Source organism: Lissotriton vulgaris, chromosome 3_1 (assembly GCF_964263255.1).
Source record: "Lissotriton vulgaris chromosome 3_1, aLisVul1.2, whole genome shotgun sequence".
Classification (NCBI taxonomy): domain Eukaryota; kingdom Metazoa; phylum Chordata; class Amphibia; order Caudata; family Salamandridae; genus Lissotriton; species Lissotriton vulgaris.
In genome coordinates, this window is record NC_141689.1 from 337,874,669 (window position 1) to 337,899,192 (window position 24,524).

Below are 24,524 nucleotides of genomic sequence, written 5' to 3' on the forward strand. Positions count from 1 at the left end.
ATAAATACAGTCCTTGTGTAAGTCATCCACATGGACCCTCTTCTTCTCGCATGTTCTGCAGGGTCTGAACAAGGCCTTCTTGTCAGACATCTTGAAGCTCTTGAAGAAAAAACTGAGTCAAGACTCAGGGAGACTCCCTTCCACACGACATCCGGTGAAAATCTGAGGAGAGCTGGCTCTGCAGGGAAGGTTCTAGAGGGTGCTGTGAGCTGATTGGTTGGAGCAAAGACTTTGGGTCTTTTAGCATAATGAGGTAGATAGGCTACTATAATATAGGCCTCAGGCCTTTTTTCTAGGGCCTACTACTGCAAAGTGCTTTTGGCACTGCTTTTTATTTACCGTGGGACTCCCGCCTCGACGACGGGGAATGATCCAGGCATGTGAATCTATGAAAGATACCCCAATACTGGATAACTGACTATGGTTGCCCCCAACTTTTTGCCTGGTGTTTTGCTGGTTTTTCGACTTTGTTGTCCTGGGGCCCTACTATTCAGGACCCCAGGCTCACTGCTCTCCCTGTAAAATGGATTCCATGTACTTTAGGTACATATCGAATTGGTATACAACCATTTCAATGCAACTTTTATAACGGACTACTTTTACAACGCAACTAGTACAAACCAGGATCCTTTACAACGAATGCCTTTACAACGCAAGACATTACATAGCAGATGCTATTACAACACATGCCATTACAACCTAAGTATAGGTAAGTATATCATTTTATTTAAACATTTTTTTAATTCCAATTTTTTAAATTAATTTAATAAATATTAAAAATAAATTAAATAAGTTATGGGGTACAGGGGTATTATTAGTGTTCAGGGCTAGGTTTGGGTTATGGGGTACAGGGGTATTTTTAGGGTTCAGGGCTGGGTTTGGGTTATGGGGTACAGGGGTATTTTTAGGGTTCAGGACTGGGTTTGGGTTATGGGGTACAGGGGTATTTTTAGGGTTCAGGGCTGGGTTTGGGTTATAGGGTACAGGGGTATTTTTAGGGTTCAGGGCTGGGTTTGGGTTATGGGGTACAGGGGTATTTTTAGGGTTCAGGGCTGGGTTTGGGTTATGGGGTACAGGGGTATTTTTAGGGTTCAGGGCTGGGTTTGGGTTATGGGGTACAGGGGTATTTTTAGGGTTCAGGGCTGGGTTTGGGTTATGGGGTACAGGGGTATTTTTAGGGTTCAGGGCTGGGTTTGGGTTGTGGGGTACAGGGGTATTTTTAGGGTTCAGGGCTGGGTTTGGGTTTTACACTAACTGGATTTTGTATATTATTTTTAAACACCTACACTATTTAAAAAAAAGATATAAATATATTTACAAATATATTAATAAAAAATTAATTTAATAAATAAATTAAGTAAATATGTATTAATTACAATTGTTTAAAAAAATAATATACTTACCTAGACTTACGTTGTAATGGCATGCGTTGTAATAGCATCTGCTATGTAATGTCATACGTTGTAAAGGCTTTCGTTGTAAATGATCCTGCGTTGTAAAAATTGCGTTGTAATGGTGTGCGTTGAAAAAGTATGCGTTGTTACGTCATACATCCATCTAATTGGATACTGAGTCACCTTATCAGCCCCTGTACAGTGTACCTTAGGTACCCAGGGCATAGGTGCACCCAGGGCCTACAGAATGTATTATGCCACCACTGGCTGGCCATCCAAATCTGACACAATTGGCTGATCAATCAGCTGAAGCAAGGTGGTGTAATCACTCTTTGCTTTAGATATAGTATCCCTATATATAACCCTAAAATGGACACATATCCTCCTATCAGTCCCTCCTATGGCAGGCCTTATCAATCCTGAAGGCAGAGTGCTTGGAATTATGTGAGATGGTGCTCTAGCATAAGCTGAGCCTGTCTGCAGCTTTCGGAACCAAGTCCTTTAGCTGTTTCCATGATAACGCTATACCATATACTCTTAAGTGCATTATAATCCTCGCGGTTATTGCCAACTTTGGTATAGCATTATCATAACATGTCGAGTAAGGTATCATACGAATTGGAATACTACCCCCTCGCCAATTCTGGCGACGGGGGTAGGATTCCATCCTTCTAGAGGTACACAACATGTACCTAACTGTGAACGCCGGTTAAAGTTAACCCGAGCCTCAGCATCACAAAATGGATGCTGCCACCACAGACACAAGTCTGACCTCGGCGGGTGGGAGTTGCGATTCTCCTATTAACATGACCAGAGAATCTGGATTTCATTAAAGACACGGAGGCTGACATTATGCATTTATCCTTTAATAGCAACTCACACAGCCGCACTACATCACAAAGGATAAAGTTCTAGAGTCATAACAAAGGATGTATCTAGGAGATGATCTGCCTCTTTTAAAAGCGGCTCGCCAGCAGATAAGTCACTACTATTACTTGCTCCTTGTCTTTAAGCTTAGACTTGTATTTTGCTTTAATCTTTATCTCTATATCGCTTTATTTTCATTGTATTGTATAACAGGTACCTTTATACCTATTTAGACCTATTTTCACTGTCTTAACCCGTTTTTTCAGCGTTTTCTGGCAACCTCGCCTTGCTCTCCCCTCAATTCTGTGTCTCAACACAGATCTTGATGGTGGTGGGTGGCGCAGGCTTCCCCCCTCCCACCCCACCTCCCTACTAATGGACTTCCAATCTATGGTTGTCCACCTCCTTTCTAAAACGCGCGACCGCGCTTCCCCTCATACCGTCTTTCCGACCGTCCTCCCTTCTTTCCGCTTTAACGCACGACCGGATCTCCCCTTCAAAGCGCGTCGGATCTCCGCTTCATGCAGCAGAGGCGCGCTTAAGATTTGGATCCATTTCCTGACTTTGGGGATTAGAGGAAAGCACGCTCGCGACACCCGCGTTGCGTGCCTCCCCTGCCAAGCCACTTTCTTTTCCACCGGCGGCTGAGCTCGAGCGCGACTGATCTAGTTTGTCAGTTGCTCTGCTTCAGCCGCCGGGGACCTACGACAACTGCGCTCGTCTCCCTGACTCATCTGGGCATATATCTAAACACGCTTTTAAGCGTCCCTTCGTCTCTCCAATACTTCCCTACCGCCTCAATACTGTGCTGTAGCCTTGAACCTATCTTCCCCACTATTTCACCCTTTATCATACTGTTCACTATAATTATACCCTTCATCCATAATTAATTACCTTAATTAAATATAATTAAATAAATTTTAAAAAAAAAAAAAAAAAAAAGGGGGAATAGCCTGAGGCTTCACCTACCAAAAAAAAAAAAAAAAAAGGAGAGGAGTAATAGGAGGATCTAATTATTACCTTACCTGTTAATAAGCCTTCTTCACCACACCATGTCTGACGTGGATTCTGATGACGCCACTGCTAGCTCACCTGCCCCCATTAACGATTCGCTTAAAAAATTCCTGCAACAAGAAATTAAGTCCTGCATGATGTCCTCCCTCAGGGATGTCATGCTCTCCAAAAGACCAGGTGACCCCCAGGATCTCCCCTTACACGGTAAGAGACCCAAAAAGACCAAACACTGTGGAAGCACTACAGGCCCTAGCGCCTTTCAAAACATAGGAGGTCCTAGCACCTCACTTTGGATGGGAGGCCACCGCGCCCCACTTGAACCTGATGTCCCTCGGGACACTCCTTTGACCGGTGCCCATGGCGGCACAAATGTGTACGGTGTCCCTCGCGGCACACTTTGGAATAGTGCTATTCAAACAAATACTAATGTTGGTCTTGACTCCTCTCCCTCCTCCTCCTTGGATGACAACTCCTCCAAAGACCCCTCAGACGAGTTTGTCTTCGACCTGGATGAGGTCCAGCATGATCTCAACTCCCATTTCGATCCGGAACCTACTCCAAAGAATATTATTCTAAACCCTATCGGGGAGGAAATGTTTTCCCCCCTAAACATTTCTCACCCCAACAGCTCCAAATGGTTCCCGCAGGATCATGTTTCAAAATTTGTGGCACGCTGGTTGAGAAACCTTCTGGATAGAAACACCAGAAACACTATGAGGTCTGAATCCCCCAGACCTACCATTGATGACAGAGTCTGCCAGACTCCAAACCTTGACCCTAGCCTCATTAAATTCCTTTTTAAATTAGGTCGTGACCCTAGAAAAGGCTTGGAGAGGGCCCTCAAGGGCTGCCAAGACCGACTCCTGGACGTCCTGGGACCCTTGGTTAGAATCCTAGATATGGCGGAGCAGTCCCACCTCTCCTCTACCCCCTTGAACGTCGACCTCGTTCGAGGCTGGAGCCAAAGGGCTATCGTCCTCCTTGGCAACGCCAACTCTGGTCTGAACATTGAGAGGAGGAGATCTATCCTGAACAAAATCAACCCCAAATTAGGTGACATGGCGGAGAAAGAACCCTCCCAGAACCCCAAAGGCCTCCTTTTCGGAGAAGACATAATCAAAGAAATTGGCAAATATGTAAACACCTTTACTGCCCTTGATAGAGCCCAGAACAACCTGAGACGAGTCTTCAACACCAACCTTTTTGGCCAGGCCGGCAGAAGGGGTCGCTCTTCCGGCCGAGGCAACCAACGACCCTACTCATCCTTCAGAGGAACAGGAAGGGGCTTCTACCCCCCTAGACAACCCTTCTTCCCCCAAAGAGGAAGAGGCCCGAGAAACCGTGGCTCAAGAGGCCGAGGCGCCCCCAACACCTCCAACTCTACAAGTAAGTACTACTCCTCCTTCTTCTATCCCCATAGTAGGGGGCAGGCTAAAACAGTTTTCTCATGTTTGGGACTCAATTACCCAAGACCCATGGGTTTTAGAAACCGTCAGGGGCTTCAAGATAGACTTCGTACAGATTCCCCTCCAGTCACACCTACCCCACCCCTTTGTCCTCTCAGAAGATCAAGAAAAGATCGTGGAGGAAGAAATCGCTTCCATGCTCAAAAAAGACGCAATAGTGGAGGTTCCTTGGTCCGATGCAAGGTTCATAAGCACTCTGTTTCTCGTTCAAAAAAAGGACAAGGGTTGGAGACCCGTAATAAACCTTCGAGAAGTCAACAAATTCCTAGTTTATCGCCATTTCAAAATGGAGGGTATCCACCTCCTGAGGGATCTCCTTCTGGAAGGGGACTGGATGGCCAAGTTAGACCTGAAGGACGCTTATTTCACGATTCCCATGTACAAGGAACATCAACCCTTCCTTCAATTTGCTTGGAAGGAACATCTCTACCAATTCCAAGCTCTTCCCTTCGGCCTCTCTTCTGCCCCTTGGTGCTTTACCAAGATCATGAAGTGTGTCGTTACAATTCTAAGAGAGAGGGGTATCCGCCTCATCATTTACTTGGACGATATTCTTATCATGCCCCAATCCCGTTCAGATCTCCTAAGAGACCTAGAAACCTCCATGAACCTGATAGAGAGCCTTGGGTTCATCATCAACAGAGACAAGTCCCTGCTCTCTCCCTGCAGGACTATAGAATTCCTCGGCTTCACTCTAGACACCACGAAATGTCTCCTTCTTCTTCCGTCCAAGAAGATTGCCAAGATCCGGAAGGAGATCAGATCTGTTCTGAAACAAGAGTCTTTAACTCTCCGCGAACTAGCCAGACTTCTTGGGCTCCTCTCCTCGTCCATCCAGGCCATTTTCCCCGGCCCTCTGAACTACCGCGCACTTCAGAGAATAAAAAGGAAAGCCCTCAATTCAGGTCTGTGGTATGGGGACCTTGTCTCTCTAGATCCGGAGGCGAGAACAGAACTTTTTTGGTGGCTAGAGAACTTAGATGCCTGGAACGGCAAAGCTATCTTTGGCTCATCCCCGGATTTTGTCCTAGAATCAGACGCCAGTCTTCATGGCTGGGGTGCTCGCTTTGGAGACCAGGACACCGGTGGGGTGTGGACCCTATCGGAGTCCTCCCAACACATAAATTTTCTGGAGTTGATGGCTGGTTTATACGCTCTTATGAGCTTCAAACACTCCATCCAAGGGAGGTCCGTTGTTCTGAAAATGGACAACGTCTCCGCTGTAGCCTATATCAATCGCCTTGGAGGGACGAGGTCTGCGGATCTCTCCAACCTTGCCAGGAGACTTTGGATGTTCTGTCTGGAACACAAAATCTCCCTCAGGGCGGAATATCTCCCCGGGAAATCGAACATTTCAGCAGACTGGAATTCGAGATTCCTTATAGACTTCTCGGACTGGAAACTCGACGTGAACGTCTTCAATTCCCTCTCCCTCTTTTGGGGTCCCATAGACGTGGATCTATTCGCCAGCAGGCTCACCTTCCAACTTCCCAACTACTTCAGTTGGATGCCAGACCCGGGCGCTCTTGCTGTGAATGCGTTTCTCCAACCCTGGTCCCACTTCCTGGGTTATGCCTTTCCCCCTTTCGCCATGATTCAGAGGGTCCTTCAGAAGGTCAGATCGGAGCAATGCTCCCTAATCCTGATAACTCCCTTTTGGCCGTCCCAAGCCTGGTTCCCGACAGCCCTGGAACTAGCATGCGACATTCCCTTTCTCATCCCAGCCTCTCCAGGCCTGGTCTCAAACGCAGACGGGGAAGATCACCGTCTTATTCTCGAGGGGAATTTGAACCTTCTTGCCTGGAAAGTGTCAGGCAATCTAACGAGCTGTCTGGACTTTCGTCGACAGCTCTCTCTCTCCTCGGAGAATCTTGGGCACCTGGGACACACCTTAGATACAACAGCATTTGGAAGAAATGGTTTCATTGGTGCCTGGAAAGGAGTCTGGATCCCGTGGAGACTCCTGTTGTGAATATCGTTAATTTTCTGGTCGAACAATTTGACAGAGGCCTTTCCTATCGCTCTATTAACTGCTTCAGATCCGCAATCTCCGCTGGTCACGCTCCTATCAACGGTAAATCGGTAGGTAAAAATCCTATCATTTGTAGGGTCCTCAAGAGTATAAGACTAAGGAGACCCCCTAGGCCTAAATACCAGACCCTTTGGGATGTCAAGTGCATTTTAGACCTTTTTTGTTCCTGGCCAGATAACTCTTCCCTTAATAGAAAGTTTCTCTCCTTTAAGCTTGCTACACTCTTGTGCTTAATTTCCTGTAGGAGGGTTTCTGACGTCAGAAGTTTAGACATTTCTAATAGATGTTATGATATGTTTGGTGTCAAGTTCGAATTACTTAGAAGAACCAAAACGATGTCAGATTTTATCTTCTATCCTCGTTTTGACACCTTACCTAAACTTTGTGTGGTTGCTTGCATGAAAGAATATGACGCTAGGATGTCTCTCCTGCGCCCCAATGGCGCAAATCAACTCTTAGTTTCCTTTGTGAAACCTTTCAAACCTGTCTCTTCCACCTCCATTGCTAGATGGGTTAAGTCTACCATGAAGCTCGCTGGTGTTGACCTCTCTAAGTTCCAAGCTCATTCTGTCAGAGGAGCTATGGCCAGTAAGTCCTTCTGGGCAGGTGGTAAGTTGGATGATATTCTGAAAGCTGCTGACTGGTCAAATGCTAATACCTTTGCTCCAGCGAGGGAGGCCTGGACAAAGGGTTTCCTGCCTTGGGAGGTGCTAGCACCACCCCAGACAGGATTTTGTGTATTGGGTAGGACAGGGCTGAAAGGAATGAGACATGCCTGGGGCACACAAGGTGTCCCTGTGCATACACCGGTCTAAACCAGTTCCTGGGGCTCTCCAGCCCCAGCTCTGGTGCAAGACCGGACAAAGGATAGGGGGTGTAACCACCCCCCTTCCTGGTCCCACCCATAGGAGGGACCTAGTCGTAGTACAGCCCCCTTTAGCAGGATAAAGGTAGGAGCTGGTCCCATTCCAAGTTAGATTAATCCTGAACTGAAACTCTACAAGAAGAAACTCTGGACTTCGACTTTCTACAACAGAAGACTGAAGAAATCTCCCTTGTGGGCAAGGAGTGTCCACCCTGCACAAGCAGGCACCATCAGCGTCCAGCGGCTTCCCTTTGTCGTCTTCCCTCGAGGAACCAGACTTCAGAGCCCGACGAGACACGGATTCCCAGACCTCTCCGACCTCTACCTACATCTGCAGCACAGCTGAGATCCGTGGGTGCGACGAGACACGTGGGACCGGCCACTTGGAAGAAGCAGCACTTCACTCCAGCACGACTTCTGAGGTAACCTCGACCAAGTGCTTTGGGGACTGAGAAGCCCCGACCCCGAGCAGCTCCTGCACCGAAGACCAGCCCTCCACCATCCATGAGATCTGTGTGGGGCCCTTCTGCCTGTTTGCTGCTCGACGCGTTGTCTGGTCACTTGCCGGCTGGCTGGTGACCTCCTAGACGACGAACCTTGAAATCCAATCTGCTGGTCTGGTTGCTCCAGGCTGGCCCTTGCTTCCCTGCAAAGGAGAAGTACCCCGGACCCTCCTGGTCCACTCCAGACGTCGTTTCCACTCACCGCGTGTGTTGCCTATGCCAAGGCCTGTTGACTCCAAATCCGGATCCAACACCGCAACAGCGAGAGCCTGCGTGGGACAGCTCGTGCCTCCATCCTGGTCGTCGAAGACACCTCCGGGTCCACGTGGCTGAAGAGACAAGCGTCCACTCTTTACCTGATCGCGTTGACGACATCTGGTTCCACTCCTGGTTCCACTCCAGTCACTGGCTAGTGACTTTGAACATTGTCCCCTCTGCTTTCAGGTTCTTCACTTCACTGATCCACTCTTGGATCACACCGGACATCTTCCTCCTGGTCGCCTGCAGCATCTTTTCCTTCAGGCCCCATAGACTTCAACGCCGGAACCCAACACGACTTCGCACCTATGCACCCGCAGCCTGTAGGTGAGGTAACAAGAGCATTTCGGTGCTCAAGGGTAGATTGACTTTCCTAGTGTCCAGTTCCACAGTTGTTGAAGTCCTAACTAGTCAGGATTGTCCGTACTTACCTTTTTCTTGAACTGTACTGTCCATAGACGTTGTTACGCATCTCGCGTGTGAGTTCACACTCTGCACACGCGTTCCGTGGGCCTCCTATTACTTACCTAAAGTCAGGATAGTGTAGTCCCAACGATCCTACAACCTCTGGACACTCACTAGAAAGCATGTCTATCACAGGAGAGAACACAGTGGCTCCCCTTGGTGATATTGACCCTCCACAGGTCATTTCAAGATATGCAGCCCTTAGCTTCCAGGAGATGAGACAATTGTGTACCTCCAGGAAACTAAAACAGGGTTCAAACCCTACCCTTCCTTTTCTGTTAGGTCTCTTAGAGACACATGATGCAAGAAGGGATTCTAATCCAGGCCCATCTGATCTCACAGAAGGAAACATACCCCCAGTAGAGGAGGACTCTAATCTCCCTGAGACTGAAGAAGTAGAGGAAGATGGAGACTCATCTGATGGAGAGGTAGACAATGGTCAGGGGGGAGTCATCAGACTTACCAGGGCCAACTTAAGCATGTATGAGAATGGAACTGGGGGAGCCCCAGACCCATCCTCAGGCAGGCTTAACCTTGGGAATAGACGCATTAGGTCACGCTCCAGAGGCTCTAATAGATCTATTCACACCCATGTCTCTCAGGCATCTTCTCAGAGAGGGATGACATCCCCTCAAAGAAGAGAGCATGAAGCTAAGATGAGGGAAGTGAATCTGAGGATTGAAAGGGAAGAACTTGCCCTTGCCAAAGAGAAACTTGCCTTTGCCAGAGAGCAGAAATTGAGTGGATTAGATTCCACTGGTGGCAGCAACATTGTCCCTAGAGATAAAGACAGGAGTTTTGATAACAGAAACCTGAGTAAGATAGTGCCCCCCTTTAAGGTAGGGGATGACATCCACAAATGGATGCCTGCTTTGGAGAGAGCCTGCAAAGTACAGCAGGTACCCCAGAGTCAGTGGGCAGCTATATTGTGGCTATCCTTTGAAGGTAAAGGAAGAGACAAGCTCCTCACTGTTAGAGATGAGGATGCTAATGATTACCAAGTCCCAAAAAGTGCCTTGATTGATGGGTTTGGCTTAACAACTGAACAGTACAGGTTAATGTTCAGAGACACCCAGAAAACTCAAGCTCAGGATTGGACTGACTTTGTTGATTGTGCCACTAAGGCTATGGAAGGCTGGCTACTGGGAAGTAAAGTTACTGACTTCACAGGATTGTATACTCTTATTATGAGAGAGCAAGTCTTAAATAATTGTCAGAACCAGTTATTACACCAGCACCTGGTAGACTCTGATCTGACCTCTCCACAAGAATTGGGTAAGAGGGTAGACCAATGGGTCAGAACCAGGATTAGGCCTAAGAACCAGGGTGGTGACCAAAAGAAAGAATCAACCAAGCCTCAAGAGAAGGGTGGGAATAAATCTTCAGATCAAACCACATCGGGGCCCCAAAAATCCTCTGAAAAGGGTGGGTCCCAGAATCCTTCCAATACCCAAAAGAAACCTTATTGCCATACCTGCAAACAGGTAGGCTATTGGAAAACTGACAGCAGTTGCCCAAAGGCCAACAATAAGGAAAATATTCCTCCAGGTAATACTCCAACACCTACTGTTACTACTAGTAGTAATCCCCCAGGTGGTGGGAGTGCCCCCAAGAATTTGGTTGGGTATACTTGGGGAACTCAGGTGGATTCTGGCCTAACCAGGTCCCCTACTACAGATACTCTTGTCTGAGAGACTGGCATGGGGTTTGCCAATTTCACTGCTTGTCCCAACACTTTGGACAAGTACAGACAGGAGCCCCTCATCAATGGTCTAAAGGTTGAGGCCTATAGAGACACAGGGGCTAGCATCACCATGGTGACTGAGAGCCTAGTCCCCTCAAGGCAACTTATACCTGGAGCCACATACCAGGTGACCAACATTGATGGAGTACAGAGAGATCATCCCATGGCAGTGGTCAATTTCAGCTGGGGAGGTGTCACTGGCCCCAAGAGAGTGGCAGTGTCGTCAAACTTGCCTGCAGATTGCCTACTGGGGAATGATTTAGAGATCTCAGCCTGGGCTGAGGTAGAGCAAGAAACCCATTTTAAAATGGTAAACCTCCATGGTAAGGTTAGTGGGGCAGTGAAGGCCAAAGCCCCAGTCCAAGATGTCCTCCCTGAACAGGTTAGGAGGGCTGTGCCAGTCTCAGCCCAATCTCAGACAGATTCCTTCCCTGAAAAGATTAGCAGGACTGTGATGGTAACAGCCCATACCCAAACTGAGTCCCTTCCTGAAAAGGTTGGTGGAGTTGTGATGGCCACAGCTCAAACTCAGACAGATGATAGTGTTGTGAAGCCTGAAACTATGGATCACTCCACTCAAACAGAGAGCATTGAGGAGGAAGGGAAATCTTCCTCCCACCAGACTTTAGGACAGGATCAGCCTCCTCAGGGAACTGATCTGACCCCTTTGTGAGGAAACTGCCCCAGAGGTAGTCAGGCCTAGCCTGGCAGAGCCTCTGATGTCAGTGGACCCTTCCAAGGTGGGACCCAGTCTGGAGCTGACTGAGGCAGGGTAGAGAGGAGCCCCTATCTACCCTGCCTCAGTCAGCCCAGGGCTGTAGAGGTCAGGGAGGCCAGTGGTGGACCCCAAAGGGCCCCCTGTCCAAAAGAACTCCCTAATCAGCAGATTAAGGGCACTGAAGCTAGCAGTCCTAGCCAAGTGAAAATAAAACACACTCCTGAGGAATCCCCCTTAAACTTAGTTAGGGACCTCCCACAGATGGACACTGTTGGGCACAGCCAAACCTGGGACCTGAGGGCCCCAAACCTGACCTGTCCCTCCAGTAAGCCAAACAGAGGGACCCAGCCTCCAGCTTTAGGTAGCCAGAGGTTGACCCTGAGAGCACACTGCAACTTAGTCCTGGAAAGAAAGGCACATATGGTGGATAGTGATTGGAGGAAGTTGAGCCCAACATTAGTGTAGCCTCACTTCAATACTCCATCTCAGCACCAGCCTTTTACTTTGCCAAAACACACCACAGGTAGAGATTCCCTATGGTGGAGACCCTCAGATACCCTTAGTGTGAGGGATTGCTTAGTGGACCATGAGATAGGGGGTAACCATGCCAGTGCATATACCACCTCATATGGCCACTCAGGGAATATAGCCTTACCTGGTCAAGGATAGCCTTATCTCCTTTCGTTTGGGGGGGCGGGGGGGGGGGGGGGGACTTATGTAGGAAGGTGGATATCTGACTATGGTTGCCCCCAACTTTTTGCCTGGTGTTTAGCTGGTTTTTCGACTTAGTTGACCTGGGGCCCTGCTATTCAGGACCCCCAGGCCCACTGCTCTCTCTGTAAAATGGATTCCATGTACTCTAGGTACATATCTAATTGGATACTGAGTCACCTTATCAGCCCCTGTACAGTGTACCTTAGGTACCCAGGGCATAGGTGCACCCAGGGCCTACCAGGGGCTGCAGCATGTATTATGCCACCCCTGGCTGGCAATCCAAATCTGACACAACTGGCCGATCAATCAGCCGGGGCAAGGTGGTGTAATCACCCTTTGCTTTAGATATAGTATCTCTATATCTAACCCTAAAATGGACACATATACTCCTATAGGTCACTCCTATGGCAGGCCTTAACAACCCTGGAGGCAGAGTGCTTGGAATTATGTGAGATAGTGCTCTGGCATGAGCTGAGCCTGTCTACAGCTTTCGGAACCAAGTCCTTTAGCTGTTTCCATGATAACGCTATACCATATACTCTTAAGTGCATTATAACCTCGCTGTTATTGCTAACTTTGGCATAGCATAATCAAAACATGTCGAGTAAGGTGTCAAACAAATTGGAATACTACCCTCTCGCCAATTATGGCGACGGGGGTAGCATTCCACCCTTTAAGAGGGACACGACATGTACCTAACTGTGAACCCCGGTTAAAGATAACCCGAGCCTCAGCATCACAAAATGGATGCTGCCACCACAGACACAAGTCTGACCTTCTGCTGCTGGGAGTCCTTCCAGCGAGGGAGGCATGGACAAGGGGTTTCCTGCCTTGGGAGGTGCTAGCACTACCCCAGACAGGATTTTGTGTATTGGGTAGGACAGGGCTGAAAGGAATGAGATATGCCTGGGGCACACAAGGTGTCCCTGGGCATACACCGGTCTAAACCAGTTCCTGGGGCTCTCCAGCCCCAGCTCTGGCGCAAGACCGGACAAAGGATAGGGGGTGTAACCACCCACCTTCCTGGTCCCACCCATAGGAGGGACCTAGTCGTAGTACAGCCCCCTTTAGCAGGATAAAGGTAGGAGCTGGTCCCATTCCAAGTTAGATTAATCCTGAACTGAAACTCTACAAGAAGAAACTCTGGACTTCGACTTTCTACAACAGAAGACTGAAGAAATCTCCCTTGTGGGCAAGGAGTGTCCACCCTGCACAAGCAGGCACCATCAGCGTCTTCCCTTTGTCGTCTTCCCTCGAGGATCCAGACTTCAGAGCCCGACGAGACCCGGATTCCCAGACCTCTCCGACCTCTACCTACATCTGCAGCACAGCTGAGATGCGTGGGTTCGACGAGAAACGTGGGACTGGCCATCTTGGAAGAAGCAGCACTTCGCTCCAGCACGACTTCTGAGGTAACCTCGACCAAGTGCTTTGGGGACTGAGAAGCTCCGGCCCCGAGCAGCTCCTGCACCGAAGACCAGCCCTCCACCATCCACGAGATCTGCGTGGGGCCCTTCTGCCTGTTTGCTGCTCGACGCGTTGTCTGGTCACTTGCAGGCTGGCAGGTGACCTCGTAGACGACGAACCTTGAAATCCAATCTGCTTCTCTGGTTGCTCCAGACTGGCCCTTGCTTCCCTGCAAAGGAGAAGTACCCCGGACCCTCCTGGTCCACTCCAGACGCTGTTTCCACTCACCGCGTGGGTTGCATTTGCCAAGGCCTGTTGACTCCAAATCCGGATCCGACACCGCCGACAGCGAGAGCCTGCGTGGGACAGCTCGTGCCTCCATCCTGGTCGTCGAAGACACCTCCTGGTCCACGTGGCTGCAGAGACAAGCGTCCACTCTTCACCTGATCGCGACGACGACACCTGGTTCCACTCCTGGTTCCACTCCAGTCACTGGCTAGTGACTTTGAACATTGTCCCCTCTGCTTTCAGGTTCTTCTCTTCACTGATCCACCCTTGGATCACTCCGGACATCTTCCTCCTGGTCGCCTGCAGCATCTTTTCCTTCAGGCCTCATAGACTTCAACGCCAGAACCTGACACGACTTCGCACCTATGCACCCGCAGCCTGTGGGTGAGGTAACAAGAGCATTTCGGCGCTCAAGGGTAAATTGACTCTCCTAGTGTCCAGTTCCACAGTCGTTTTAGTCCTAACTAGTCAGGATTGTCCGTACTCACCTTTTTCTTGAACTGTACTGTCCATAGACGTTGTTACGCATCTCGCGTGTGAGTTCACACTCTGCACACGCATTCCGGTGGCCTCCTATTACTTACCTAAAGTCAGGATAGTGTAGTCCCAACGATCCTACAACCTCTGGACAGCTCCATTCCTTCTATCGACTTTCACAATCCACTTACTTAGTATATGGTTTGTTGTGCCCCTAGGGCAACATTGTAATTGTGTAACTTAAACGTATTTTTCCTAAGAGTCTTGTCATGTGCTTAGCCCTCCGATCTCATAAAGAGTTCAGAGGTGTTTGTAAGTTAATAAATATCTTGTTTATTTTCATAACTACCTGTGTGGTGTCCTTTCATTTGGTATTCAAGGGGTTATATGTGGTAAAACAGCTGGCTTCACATGCCAAAAGAGTTTAGCCTAAGACTGCTTTGTCCATGCTACCATTAGGATAGCTGGTCTATAAGGTTGACTTACAATCAATCACCATAAGGGTTGCTTGGACTAATACAAGGTGATCACTAGAACTAGTGAGCATCATATATCAGGCCAACCTCTCACAAGGAGATCTTGATATTTTTTTAGATCTCCTGGATGAAGAGGAGGATTCCTGGTCACTATCACTAGAAACCACCTCCTTTCTGGCCTTGATCTTTTGAAGCCAAATTAAAAGGCGTCCTTCACGATCTCTAAGGGTCTTACTAGAGAAAGTGCGACATACCTTGCAATCCTTTGCTTGGTGGTCCGGGTAAAGAGAGTATATATAGTCTTCATGTGGGTCATGGGTGTAGAGTCTCTTTTTAGAGCAGGTGACACAGGCTCTAAAACGACCCTTTTTCTCCTTTCCAGCCATTCTCAAGGATGTAGATGAGAAATAGATTATAAACTTCTCAAATCCACAAGAAATAGACTGATAATGAAGCTTCTATCTAGTTGGAAATCCAGAATTTGAGCAGAGCTCAAAGGAGACTCCCTAGCACAAAGTGCCGGTAGAAAATCTGAGGGGGAAAAGGTTCTCTCAGGAGGGTTCTAGAGGGTGAGTGGCTCTGATTGGCTAAGAGAAAAGTTTGGTCCTTTTTTTTTTTACATAATAAAGGTTATGGGTTGCAAAAGGGAAATGGGCCTAGGCCCTTTTCAGTTAGCTATACTGCTAACCATTGCTTTTTTGTGGACCGGAGACTCCCGTCTCGACGACGGGGAAATGATTCAGGTATGTGAATCTATGAAAGCTCCAATACTGGAGTAATTAGAAAGACCCAGAGTATACAAGAAATGTGTGATAATTCCTGATAATTTTTAAGGGTACTTAAAAAATTACGGAATAATTGTCACAGCTGCCCAACGTCACCACATTTGTTGGGTCTGGTAATCACTGTAAGCTTGTAGACAGGGACATTCTGCTATCTAGTCCTATCAATAAACTCAGCAGAGTGAAGATGTACACTAAATCTAGGTAGAGTGCTAAATAATGTGAGAAGTCTCTAAAATGGTTTTCTAGGTGACACTGCCTCTTTGACATATGGGCCAGACAGCACTAGCCAAAATGTTGGCACCACCTTGCTCCCTATACATCTTTCAAAGACCTCTGCTTCTCTATCTGAAGATGATTTTTAAATAATTAGACAGGGTACTGGTATGAATGACATGGGGGGCAGATAAAGAAGGATGAAGCTGGACACCCTGATGCACAAACAATAGGAGTGCTAGTTAAAGCTGCCCAATAAGGTGAATTATTACTTATAGACACAGGCAAAGCTTCAGCTCGTGATCCTGCTTCAGTTTATGACTTGCTGGCTTTCTGAAGGCCACAGTTTGGTGAGGGAACATCCTTCCAGTTCATATCAGGGCACTGATCTGGTAGCTTTCTTTTTACAGTTGGATTGGTTGAAGACACCAGATGTGTTTCAATATGCCTCAAGATGGCTACATGTTTGAGCTTCTCCCATAGCTGTGATAAACATAAATCAGGCGTCTTCAGTTTGGACCCGACAGTTTTAGGCGTGTGCAACTATAGTGGCGGAGCTGGAGTGACAAGTTCTGGCTGTGCGAGATCTCTTTTCTGATCTAAGGTACCAGTAGTTAACAGGAGACCCAGTGACCAACGCAGCTGTTATACCTGTGCAGGCCCAGCAGAAACAAGGACAGCTGGTGATCCTGCATACTGGCAGCTGTTCAGCAAGCTAGTCCTTCACACTTTGGGGCGGAGGTCAGGGGTGATATTTGGTAAGAACAGGGGAGGGTCGAGAGGTGGGGATTCGACAATTTGTGAAGAAAGGTGTGCTATGTTGAATACATGCTAAAGTTTATGAGTGAATGACATAATTGACTGTTGTAGGTACTAACAGAAATATATCAGTGAAGTTGCCGTAGTAAGTATGTGTAAAAGATGCAAGTTTCAGCAAAGCACAGAAGCTCTAGCATGAGAAAGTGCCACTGATGAAGAGGAGGGGCGCAATAAGTCAGTTTTGACAGATTGACATATTCACTTATACGGACGTGCACGTAGTGCAACTCATATCATTCTCCCCTGAAGAAGGGACACACCATATCGAAATGCATTGGACACAGTGTGCATTGTTCAATTGTGTTGCAAAAATCATGTTTTTTAGGTCACTTTTATGATGTGTGTACAAATACGTACAAAAAATGATGTACACATGAATATATTGCATTGTTCACCGCTAAAAAAATAAATTTAAAAAAAGCAATGTCCACCGCTTAAGTTAAGCATTCGATATACATAAAGACATGTGAAATTGTATGTTCTAGCATGATAATTTAAGACAAGATCAATTGTTGTAACAATAAATATTGTGTATTCATTTAGTCGTGGTGCACGCTTTGTCCAAGTCACTACGATTTGGCCATCTTTAACTAAATACCATCACAAACATCATTAGATCAGTAACAGGGGCACAGAAGAGAATCCTGGAGATATGTAAATTATAGAATACTAATGAGAGTGACAGAAAACATTTGTACAAAGTGACCAAACTAGTAAGAATGAAATACCTATTTTTCTTTAATGCAACTGTGGCTTACTGAGGGCAAGTGATTATTTACTCCATTCACTAGGTTAAGTTAAGGGATGATCCAGCTGGATCACAGCCCACAGGGTCAGGAGTAAACTTTCCTCCCACTGGTCAGGAACTTCATTTCCCAATGTGTGTTGCAGAGTTTGAGACTAATTGTTCAACGTGATATAATCTAAGAACCATCTGAGCTGTTCAGATCCTTTCATGACATTGGTATTAGCGTAACATGAGGGTTTTTCATCGGATGTTATGAACTACACAGGCACATGGTTAGCTGACAAGAACAGAATACTCTCTCGGTGAAAGGCATGATCTACAGGGCATTACCATGACTGTTACTGATGGAGATTTTACTTCCTACATAGGTATAGATCCCATGTTTCTGAGCTACCCCACGTCCATGTCATTCAAAGCCAGTCTAGCTGATGACAGATCATGCAGAGGCTGTGAAAAAAGAGCCACATCAAGCTGATAGCCTTTTCATATGGGGCAGCTCTAAAATACAGCTCACATGAGCCCTAAACTTTCAGACACACTCTGAGAAAAGCACTGAAACACTGAGGGTATCAACCTAGCAAGCCACTGAGATGAGAACATTAGAGCCATGGGTTGATTAGCCAGATTACCTAGAGACTGTCCATACAATGAGAAAACGAATCTGTTTGCTTCTTTTTGCAGACTGGTGTTCTTAACTGAATTAGGTAGGGTACTCCATTCTTCAGTCTATGGTTAAGCATATGGTTCAGGGAAGTTGACTTTACCAGGTGTGCTTAACCGATGCCATACAAGTCACAATTAGAAGATAAACATGCAAATATCTGTGTGTCATTGAACTGGTGAACCTGGAAGCAAAGAAGCACAGGTGTATTTAGGGATGTGCCTTACTTGTTGGAGGCCGCGCTACATTCCCCTACTCCACCACACTAAAAAGGCCAGCTAAAGGAGTGCTGCAAGTCTCATTACAACAGCAGGATATGCAGTTCACAAGTGCAATGCAGGAGAATATACAAACATTCTTAGTTTTACGGAAATGTGATCGACAGTAACATCTAATTGTACGGCTAGCTATCGAGGACCCACCAGCTCACTGTTAGCAAAGCCGCGTTCCATATCCTGAGCCATGCTTTGAAGCGCCGACAGCTGAGACTCCATTTCCTGCAGTTTTGAGTCCATCCGTACTTTGCTCCTGGTGTTTGCTGATAAAGTGTTCACTGATCGTTCTGTGGGCTTCACAATATCAACATCATCTTGGAACAAATTCCAGGTAACACGATCTCCAGCACCGCCAGATTTCGCAATCGGATTTTGGCTCTGGGGTACTGGCAGCTGAAGCAAATAATCTAGAAAGCAATTTTTAAGATTAATTCAATAAATCATTACCATTACAAAATTTATATTTTTCAACATTTTATGTCATTGCATATTCAGTGAAAAAGGAAGGTTATGTACCTTCATGAACCTTAAATGTAATAGATACTGCACCCCCACATATTCGTCATTTTAAAAAACAAATGAAGAGCCACAGCCTAGAGCCCAAGAAACCTTTCGCACTGTACCAGCGATGTATGGTGCCAGGAATGACAGAGGGTGGATATCTGGCAGTGCCTGAAGCGGTCAGGCAGTGCAACACTAAGCATAATTGGACCTACTCTATTCAAACGATATTAGTTTCCAGACATTACAGGCACAGGAGATGGCACAAAATGGGAGTCATTGTGTGGTGAGAAGATGAATATGCAGAGACCACGGGATCTGTTCATTGGCTATGATGAGGAGCATATCATTTACTTCTATCAGAATAATTCTTTCGATTTTTCTGAAATACTCACCATCAACGCACTAGAAAATTTGATAGAGGGGTCTCTGGAAGAAAACAATCTAAGCTATCAGATGATATACTGGATCACTGCCCTCGTGAAAAAGCTTCACCTTGACATCCAAATCAAGGCAATACTGCTTTGCCAGAGTATTGAGAAAGGGCCAAGAGGCATTAATACATATTTCATACAATCATAGGTGTCTGAAAAAAGCTAGCCACTCCAGCAGCCTATATGTAATACAGCTTGTCTTTCTGGAGCCCATCACCACATTAAATATTTTATTGTACGTCGACAACCAAAAACACTCAGCTGATGAGGAGTCAAATGTTCAAATGCAAACTATTCAAGTTTATCACTGACATAAGTAAACAAATACTGGGAGCATGTCATTCCTCCATATAGAAGAAGTCAGAGAACCACATACTAGATCCTTCAAGCGATTTAAGAACTTGTAGGATCCTGGTCCTCTTAAATGTTCTGAATCTGTGTAAGACCAGTTCACGCACCAAACAGTTTTTAATTCCAGAACTGCTTCTTCCAGAGAACAATGGACACTTCATGCTCTGGTGAGCTGCAAAGATATCCATCATTTGGATACTCCCAAATGAATAAGTTACTTACCTTCGGTAATGATCTTTCTGGTAGATGCTCTAGCTAACAGCAGATTCCTCACCTTGTGAATATTCCCCAGGCATCAGACTGGAACCGGAAACTTTTTAAGCAGTACTCCAATGCACCTATAGGGTGCGCCGTGCAGCTCCATGCCGATGTTGTTCCACTCAACAAGTGATGACAGCAGCCTTATATAAGTAGCACCAATGTGCGCATGATGTCAGTTTCTTTCTATAATGTCGTGCTCTCAGACGCAGAGCCCATTGGCAGACTGACATGACCAGTGTGCAGATCTCTAAACTGGGATGTTGCTGGATGGAAAAAGAGTCCAGTTCACAGAACAGGAAAGGGAGAGGATCAGTCGAGAATCTGCAGTTAGAGTATCCACTAGAAAGATTGTTACCAAAGATAAATAACTTGTTCTTAAGATGGATATTTCTAACAGCAGATTCATCACCTTGTGAATAGATACCACAGCAGTACCACCGAAGGAGGTGGGACTGGTATTTGTTTCACATCAAAAAGTCCTGAAGAGCCAAGCAGTCAAAATGCCACTCTCACTGGACCTAACTATCAAGACAGCAGTGCTTTGTGAAGCCCACATAGCTGCCTTACACTTGTCCAGGAGAAGCACAACCTGTGTCAAAGCAGTGGTTGCAGCTTTGGCCTTGGTGGAATAAATCTGTAAGCCTTCTGGGGGTTGCTATTTAGCCCATGCATACCATTTCTTAATGCAGAGGTCAATCCGTTGAGATATGATCCATTTTTGCATTGCCTTCCCCTTCTTTGCTCTGGAAAATCCAATAAGAATGTCTACCCTATTTTCTTTGGTGCAATGATTATGAAAGCGTAGGGCTTTCTTAGGGTAGAAATGATGGAGTCTCTCTTCCTCCTTAGAAATAAGAGGAGGAGCAACGAATGCCGGAAGGGTGATAGATGCCAAGACATAAAATAGAGTGCCTACTTTCGGTAGCAAGGAAACTCAGGTTTTCAACACCAACTTATGAGGAAAAAACGTTGTATTGGCTTTTGACAGAAAACAGCCTGCAGCTCGCTCACACCTTTAGTCGATGTTATGGCAATGAGAAAGACTGTCTTCAATGTCAGAAGCCTCAGTGGGAAACTGTGCAGCAGCTGAAAAGGGGTGCATATTAAAAAAGTCTCAGTGGGAAACTGTGCAGCGGCACAAAAGGGGCACATATAAAAAAAATGAGGACTAAGTGCAAGTCCTACTGTGGCGTCACAATGGGTTTTGGTGGGAATGAATGCAGCAACCCTTTCATATATGTCAAAACAATAGGTGATTTAAATTAAGAGGGCTGATCCGGCAACTGCAAAATAGCCAAAAGAGCCAATAAGTAGCCCATAACAGGGCTCAGAGCAAGTCCTTCCTGGGACAAGGACAGAACAAAAAAGAAAACTTTGTAATGGGCCAGTTTGTTGGGTGCTGCACCAGTCACAAACTTTGTCACAACAACTGGCGTACACTGACTCTGTGGAAAGACGTCTCGCTGGCAAGTTGACAACAATAATTGAAGGACCTCAATAGGTTGAAGGATGTCAGCTGCAGCCACTCAATCTCCAAGCATGCAGATACAAATTGTGCCCAGCCAAGCAACTGTGACAGAAGATCCTACCAAAGCAGCAGCCTGATCAGAGGACAGAAGCTCATGCCTATGAATTTTTAGATACCACACTCTCCTGGTCCAGTCTGGTGCCACTACGATGACTTGGGGCCAGTCGTTCATGATCTTCTTCAGAACTAAAGGGCAGGAGAGGCAGTGGCAGGAAGTGATTTCCTGAATGTTAACTCCCCTAGGAGACCTGTCCTATATACTTTACTGAAGATTCATAAAAGTCTTGTTAACTCCCCGGGACGACCCATCGTCTCACAGTGTGGTTCGGTACTTGAGCCCTCATGTAAATATATTGATGTTTTTATCAAAGATTTGGCTATTAATACCAGAAGCTATGTCTGGGACAGCAGTAACATCATTGGCCAATTGTAACAAAGATTTTAAGCCCACTGAAGAATTATTGGTGTGTTTGGACATTGAGTCCTTATTCACCAATATTCCTCAGTTGGAGGGCATTTCGGTAATCAAGGAAGCCCTTGAGACTAGACCTGATCCATCACTGTGCCACTGAATTTATTGTTGAGCCCTTAACAATCTCGCTCCCACGCAACTATTTTGAATTTGATGGTGAATTCTTCCTACAAACTAAGGGTACTTCTATGTGGGCATCTATACTGTATGTGGACAGTTTTGAAAATTCTTATATATATATATATATATACGACAGCACTGTCAATCCATACCATGGTAAGGTGCGCCATTGGAGGCGCTATATCGACAATATTTTCTTTATCTGGAGAGGAGGTGAAGTAATTCTAACTCTCTTTCTTGAGTGGCTTAATTCTCGCTCCCCTGATCTGAACTTTACATCTCATTTAAGTAATGGTCACATGGATTTTTTGGACCTCACAATTGTGCCCAATGATGGTAAACTTGCCACGAAGCGTTATATCAAACCTACAGCTCGTAACACTCTGTTACAATATACAAATAACCATCCTGGAGGTTTGAAGGATGGATTGCTGTTAGGGGAATTTCTCCGTATACATAGAAATTATATGTTTTGGGCTGATTATTTTCATGAGGCCTGTATTTTAGCTAAAAAGCTTAAACACCACAGCTATCCCTAACAGCCAGTAAAACAATCCCTTAAAAGGGCCTGGTATAACCACCGTGAATTTCTGTTGGTTCCTTCGCCTAAAAAACAGATGCATAGAATCCCTTGTGTGACCACGTTTGGAACACAAAGCAATGGGATGATCAAAATCATCAAGGAACATTGGCCTCTTATTCTATCTACAGGCATTTCGACAGAGCCACTTTTTTTTTCGTTCAAGGGGGGTCGCAATATAGGCGACAATCTTGTGCATGCAGCTTTGCCTCACTCCAACTTTCCTGATTTAGTTTCCATGTGGGGGCTCAATAGAATTTTGGGACATTATCATTGTGCTAATTGCTTGATCTGTTACTCAACATCTAATACTAAACAATTTGTAGATGGGGATATATACTATACCCCAAAGGATCACACTAATTGCAACACCTAAAGCACAAGTTACTTACTTTTGTAACGATATATCTGTAAGAGACATTAGTTAGTGATAGATTCCTTACCTTAGAATATCCCCAGGCATCAGACTGGAACCTGAAAGTTTTTTAGTCAGCAGTACCCCTGCGCGTCAGTAGGTGTCGTTGTACGGTTCCGCGTACGTCGTGGGCGTCAGTCGCCGAGATGACGTCGCTGAAGCTACTTCTGTACACGACTTTCCGCGCCAGGAACGCAGAGCCATGCAAGATACTGACAACTGGTTCATTGAAACTAGAGCCCTGAAAGGGATGACTTAACCCTAAAAATCAGTTCGCAGAATAGGGAGGATGGGTGGGGCGGTAAGGAATCTATCACTAACTAATGTCTCTTAAAGATATATTGTTACACAAGTAAGTAACTTGTGCATCTGAAAGAGACACGTTAGTGATAGATTCCTTACCATAGAATAGATACCCCAGCCATACCCACTCCGGTGGTGGGTCTGAGAACCAAGATCACACCAGAAAGTCACGGAGAACAGAACTGCCAAAGAAGCCGTCTCTCCGGACTTGACTGTTAAGGCAATAATGCTTAGTAAAAGTGTGCAGCGAGGCCCACGTGGCTGCCTGACAGATGTCTTGCAGGGGAACACCATGTGCCAATGCCGTAGTGGCAGCCGTCGCCCTGGTGTTATGGACGCGCAGCCCCACTGGAGGCTCCTTCTTTGCCAGAGAATAACAGGCTTTAATACACAAGACGACCCATCTGGAGATAGTTTGCTTGTGTACGACCCGACCTTTCTTGGCGCCAAATTAGCCAACAAAGAGCTGGTCATCCACCTGGAACTGTTGTGTGTGATTTAGGTAAAAATAGAGCGCATGTTTTGGGTCCAGACGGTGGAGACTCTCTTCCTCTCTGGAAGGATGAGGAGGCGGAAAGAAGGTGGGCAAAGTGATGGTCTGCCTGATGTGAAAGGCAGTGACAACCTTTGGCAGAAAGGATGGAGGTGTTCTGAGGACAACCTTGTCCGGATGGACAGACAGAAAAGGAGGTTTACAAGAAAGAGCCTGGAGCTCACTTACTCTCCTGGCAGAGGTGATGGCAACCAGGAAAGAAGTCTTCAAGGTTAAGAGACAAAGAGGACAGTTGTGAAGAGGCTCAAAGGGAGCGCACATTAAATAGTCCCACTGTGGCATTACGAAGGGAATAGGAGGGAAAAGACGAGTAATGCCTTTGAGGAATCTATTTAAAACAGGGGACTTGAAAAGAGAGGGCTGATCAGGGAGCCTGAGAAAGGCCGAAATAGCAGAAAGGTAGCTGCCCAGAGCACAGCCCTGCTTAGCCAAAAGAAAGGAGGAACAGTAGGACTTGTGAAAGAGGGGCAGAAAGGGGATCCACAGCCTTTGCTGTGCACCATGCCACAAATTTGTTCAACCTGCAGGCGTATACCAACTTAGTGGAGGGATGCCTGGCTGCAAGAATGACATCACAGACTTCAGGAGGCAAGTCGAAAGGAATCAACTGCCGCCTCTCAATCTCCTCGCAAAGAGGTGGAGACTGGACAGGTTCGGGTGGAGGACTATCCCCTGCTGCTGCGACAGAAGATCATCCCAAAGAGGCAGTCGGATCGGCAGATCGATGGTCATACTGAGTAGCTCGGGATACCAAACTCTTCGAGCCCAGACGGGAGCCATAAGAATGACTTTGGCCCAGTCGCGCATGATCTTCTTC

General features: G+C 46.5%; 1 protein-coding gene across 1 annotated transcript in view; it reads right to left on the bottom strand.

Moving 5' to 3' along the window:
- CPLANE1 (ciliogenesis and planar polarity effector complex subunit 1) overlaps positions 1–24,524 on the bottom strand; it is a 2,360,818-nt gene that overhangs the window by 547,311 nt on the left and 1,788,983 nt on the right. Inside the window, exon 41 of the mRNA XM_086960545.1 lies at positions 18,337–18,596. Coding sequence (XP_086816671.1) covers positions 18,337–18,596 — 260 coding nt within the window. The remainder of the gene's footprint in view (positions 1–18,336; positions 18,597–24,524) is intronic.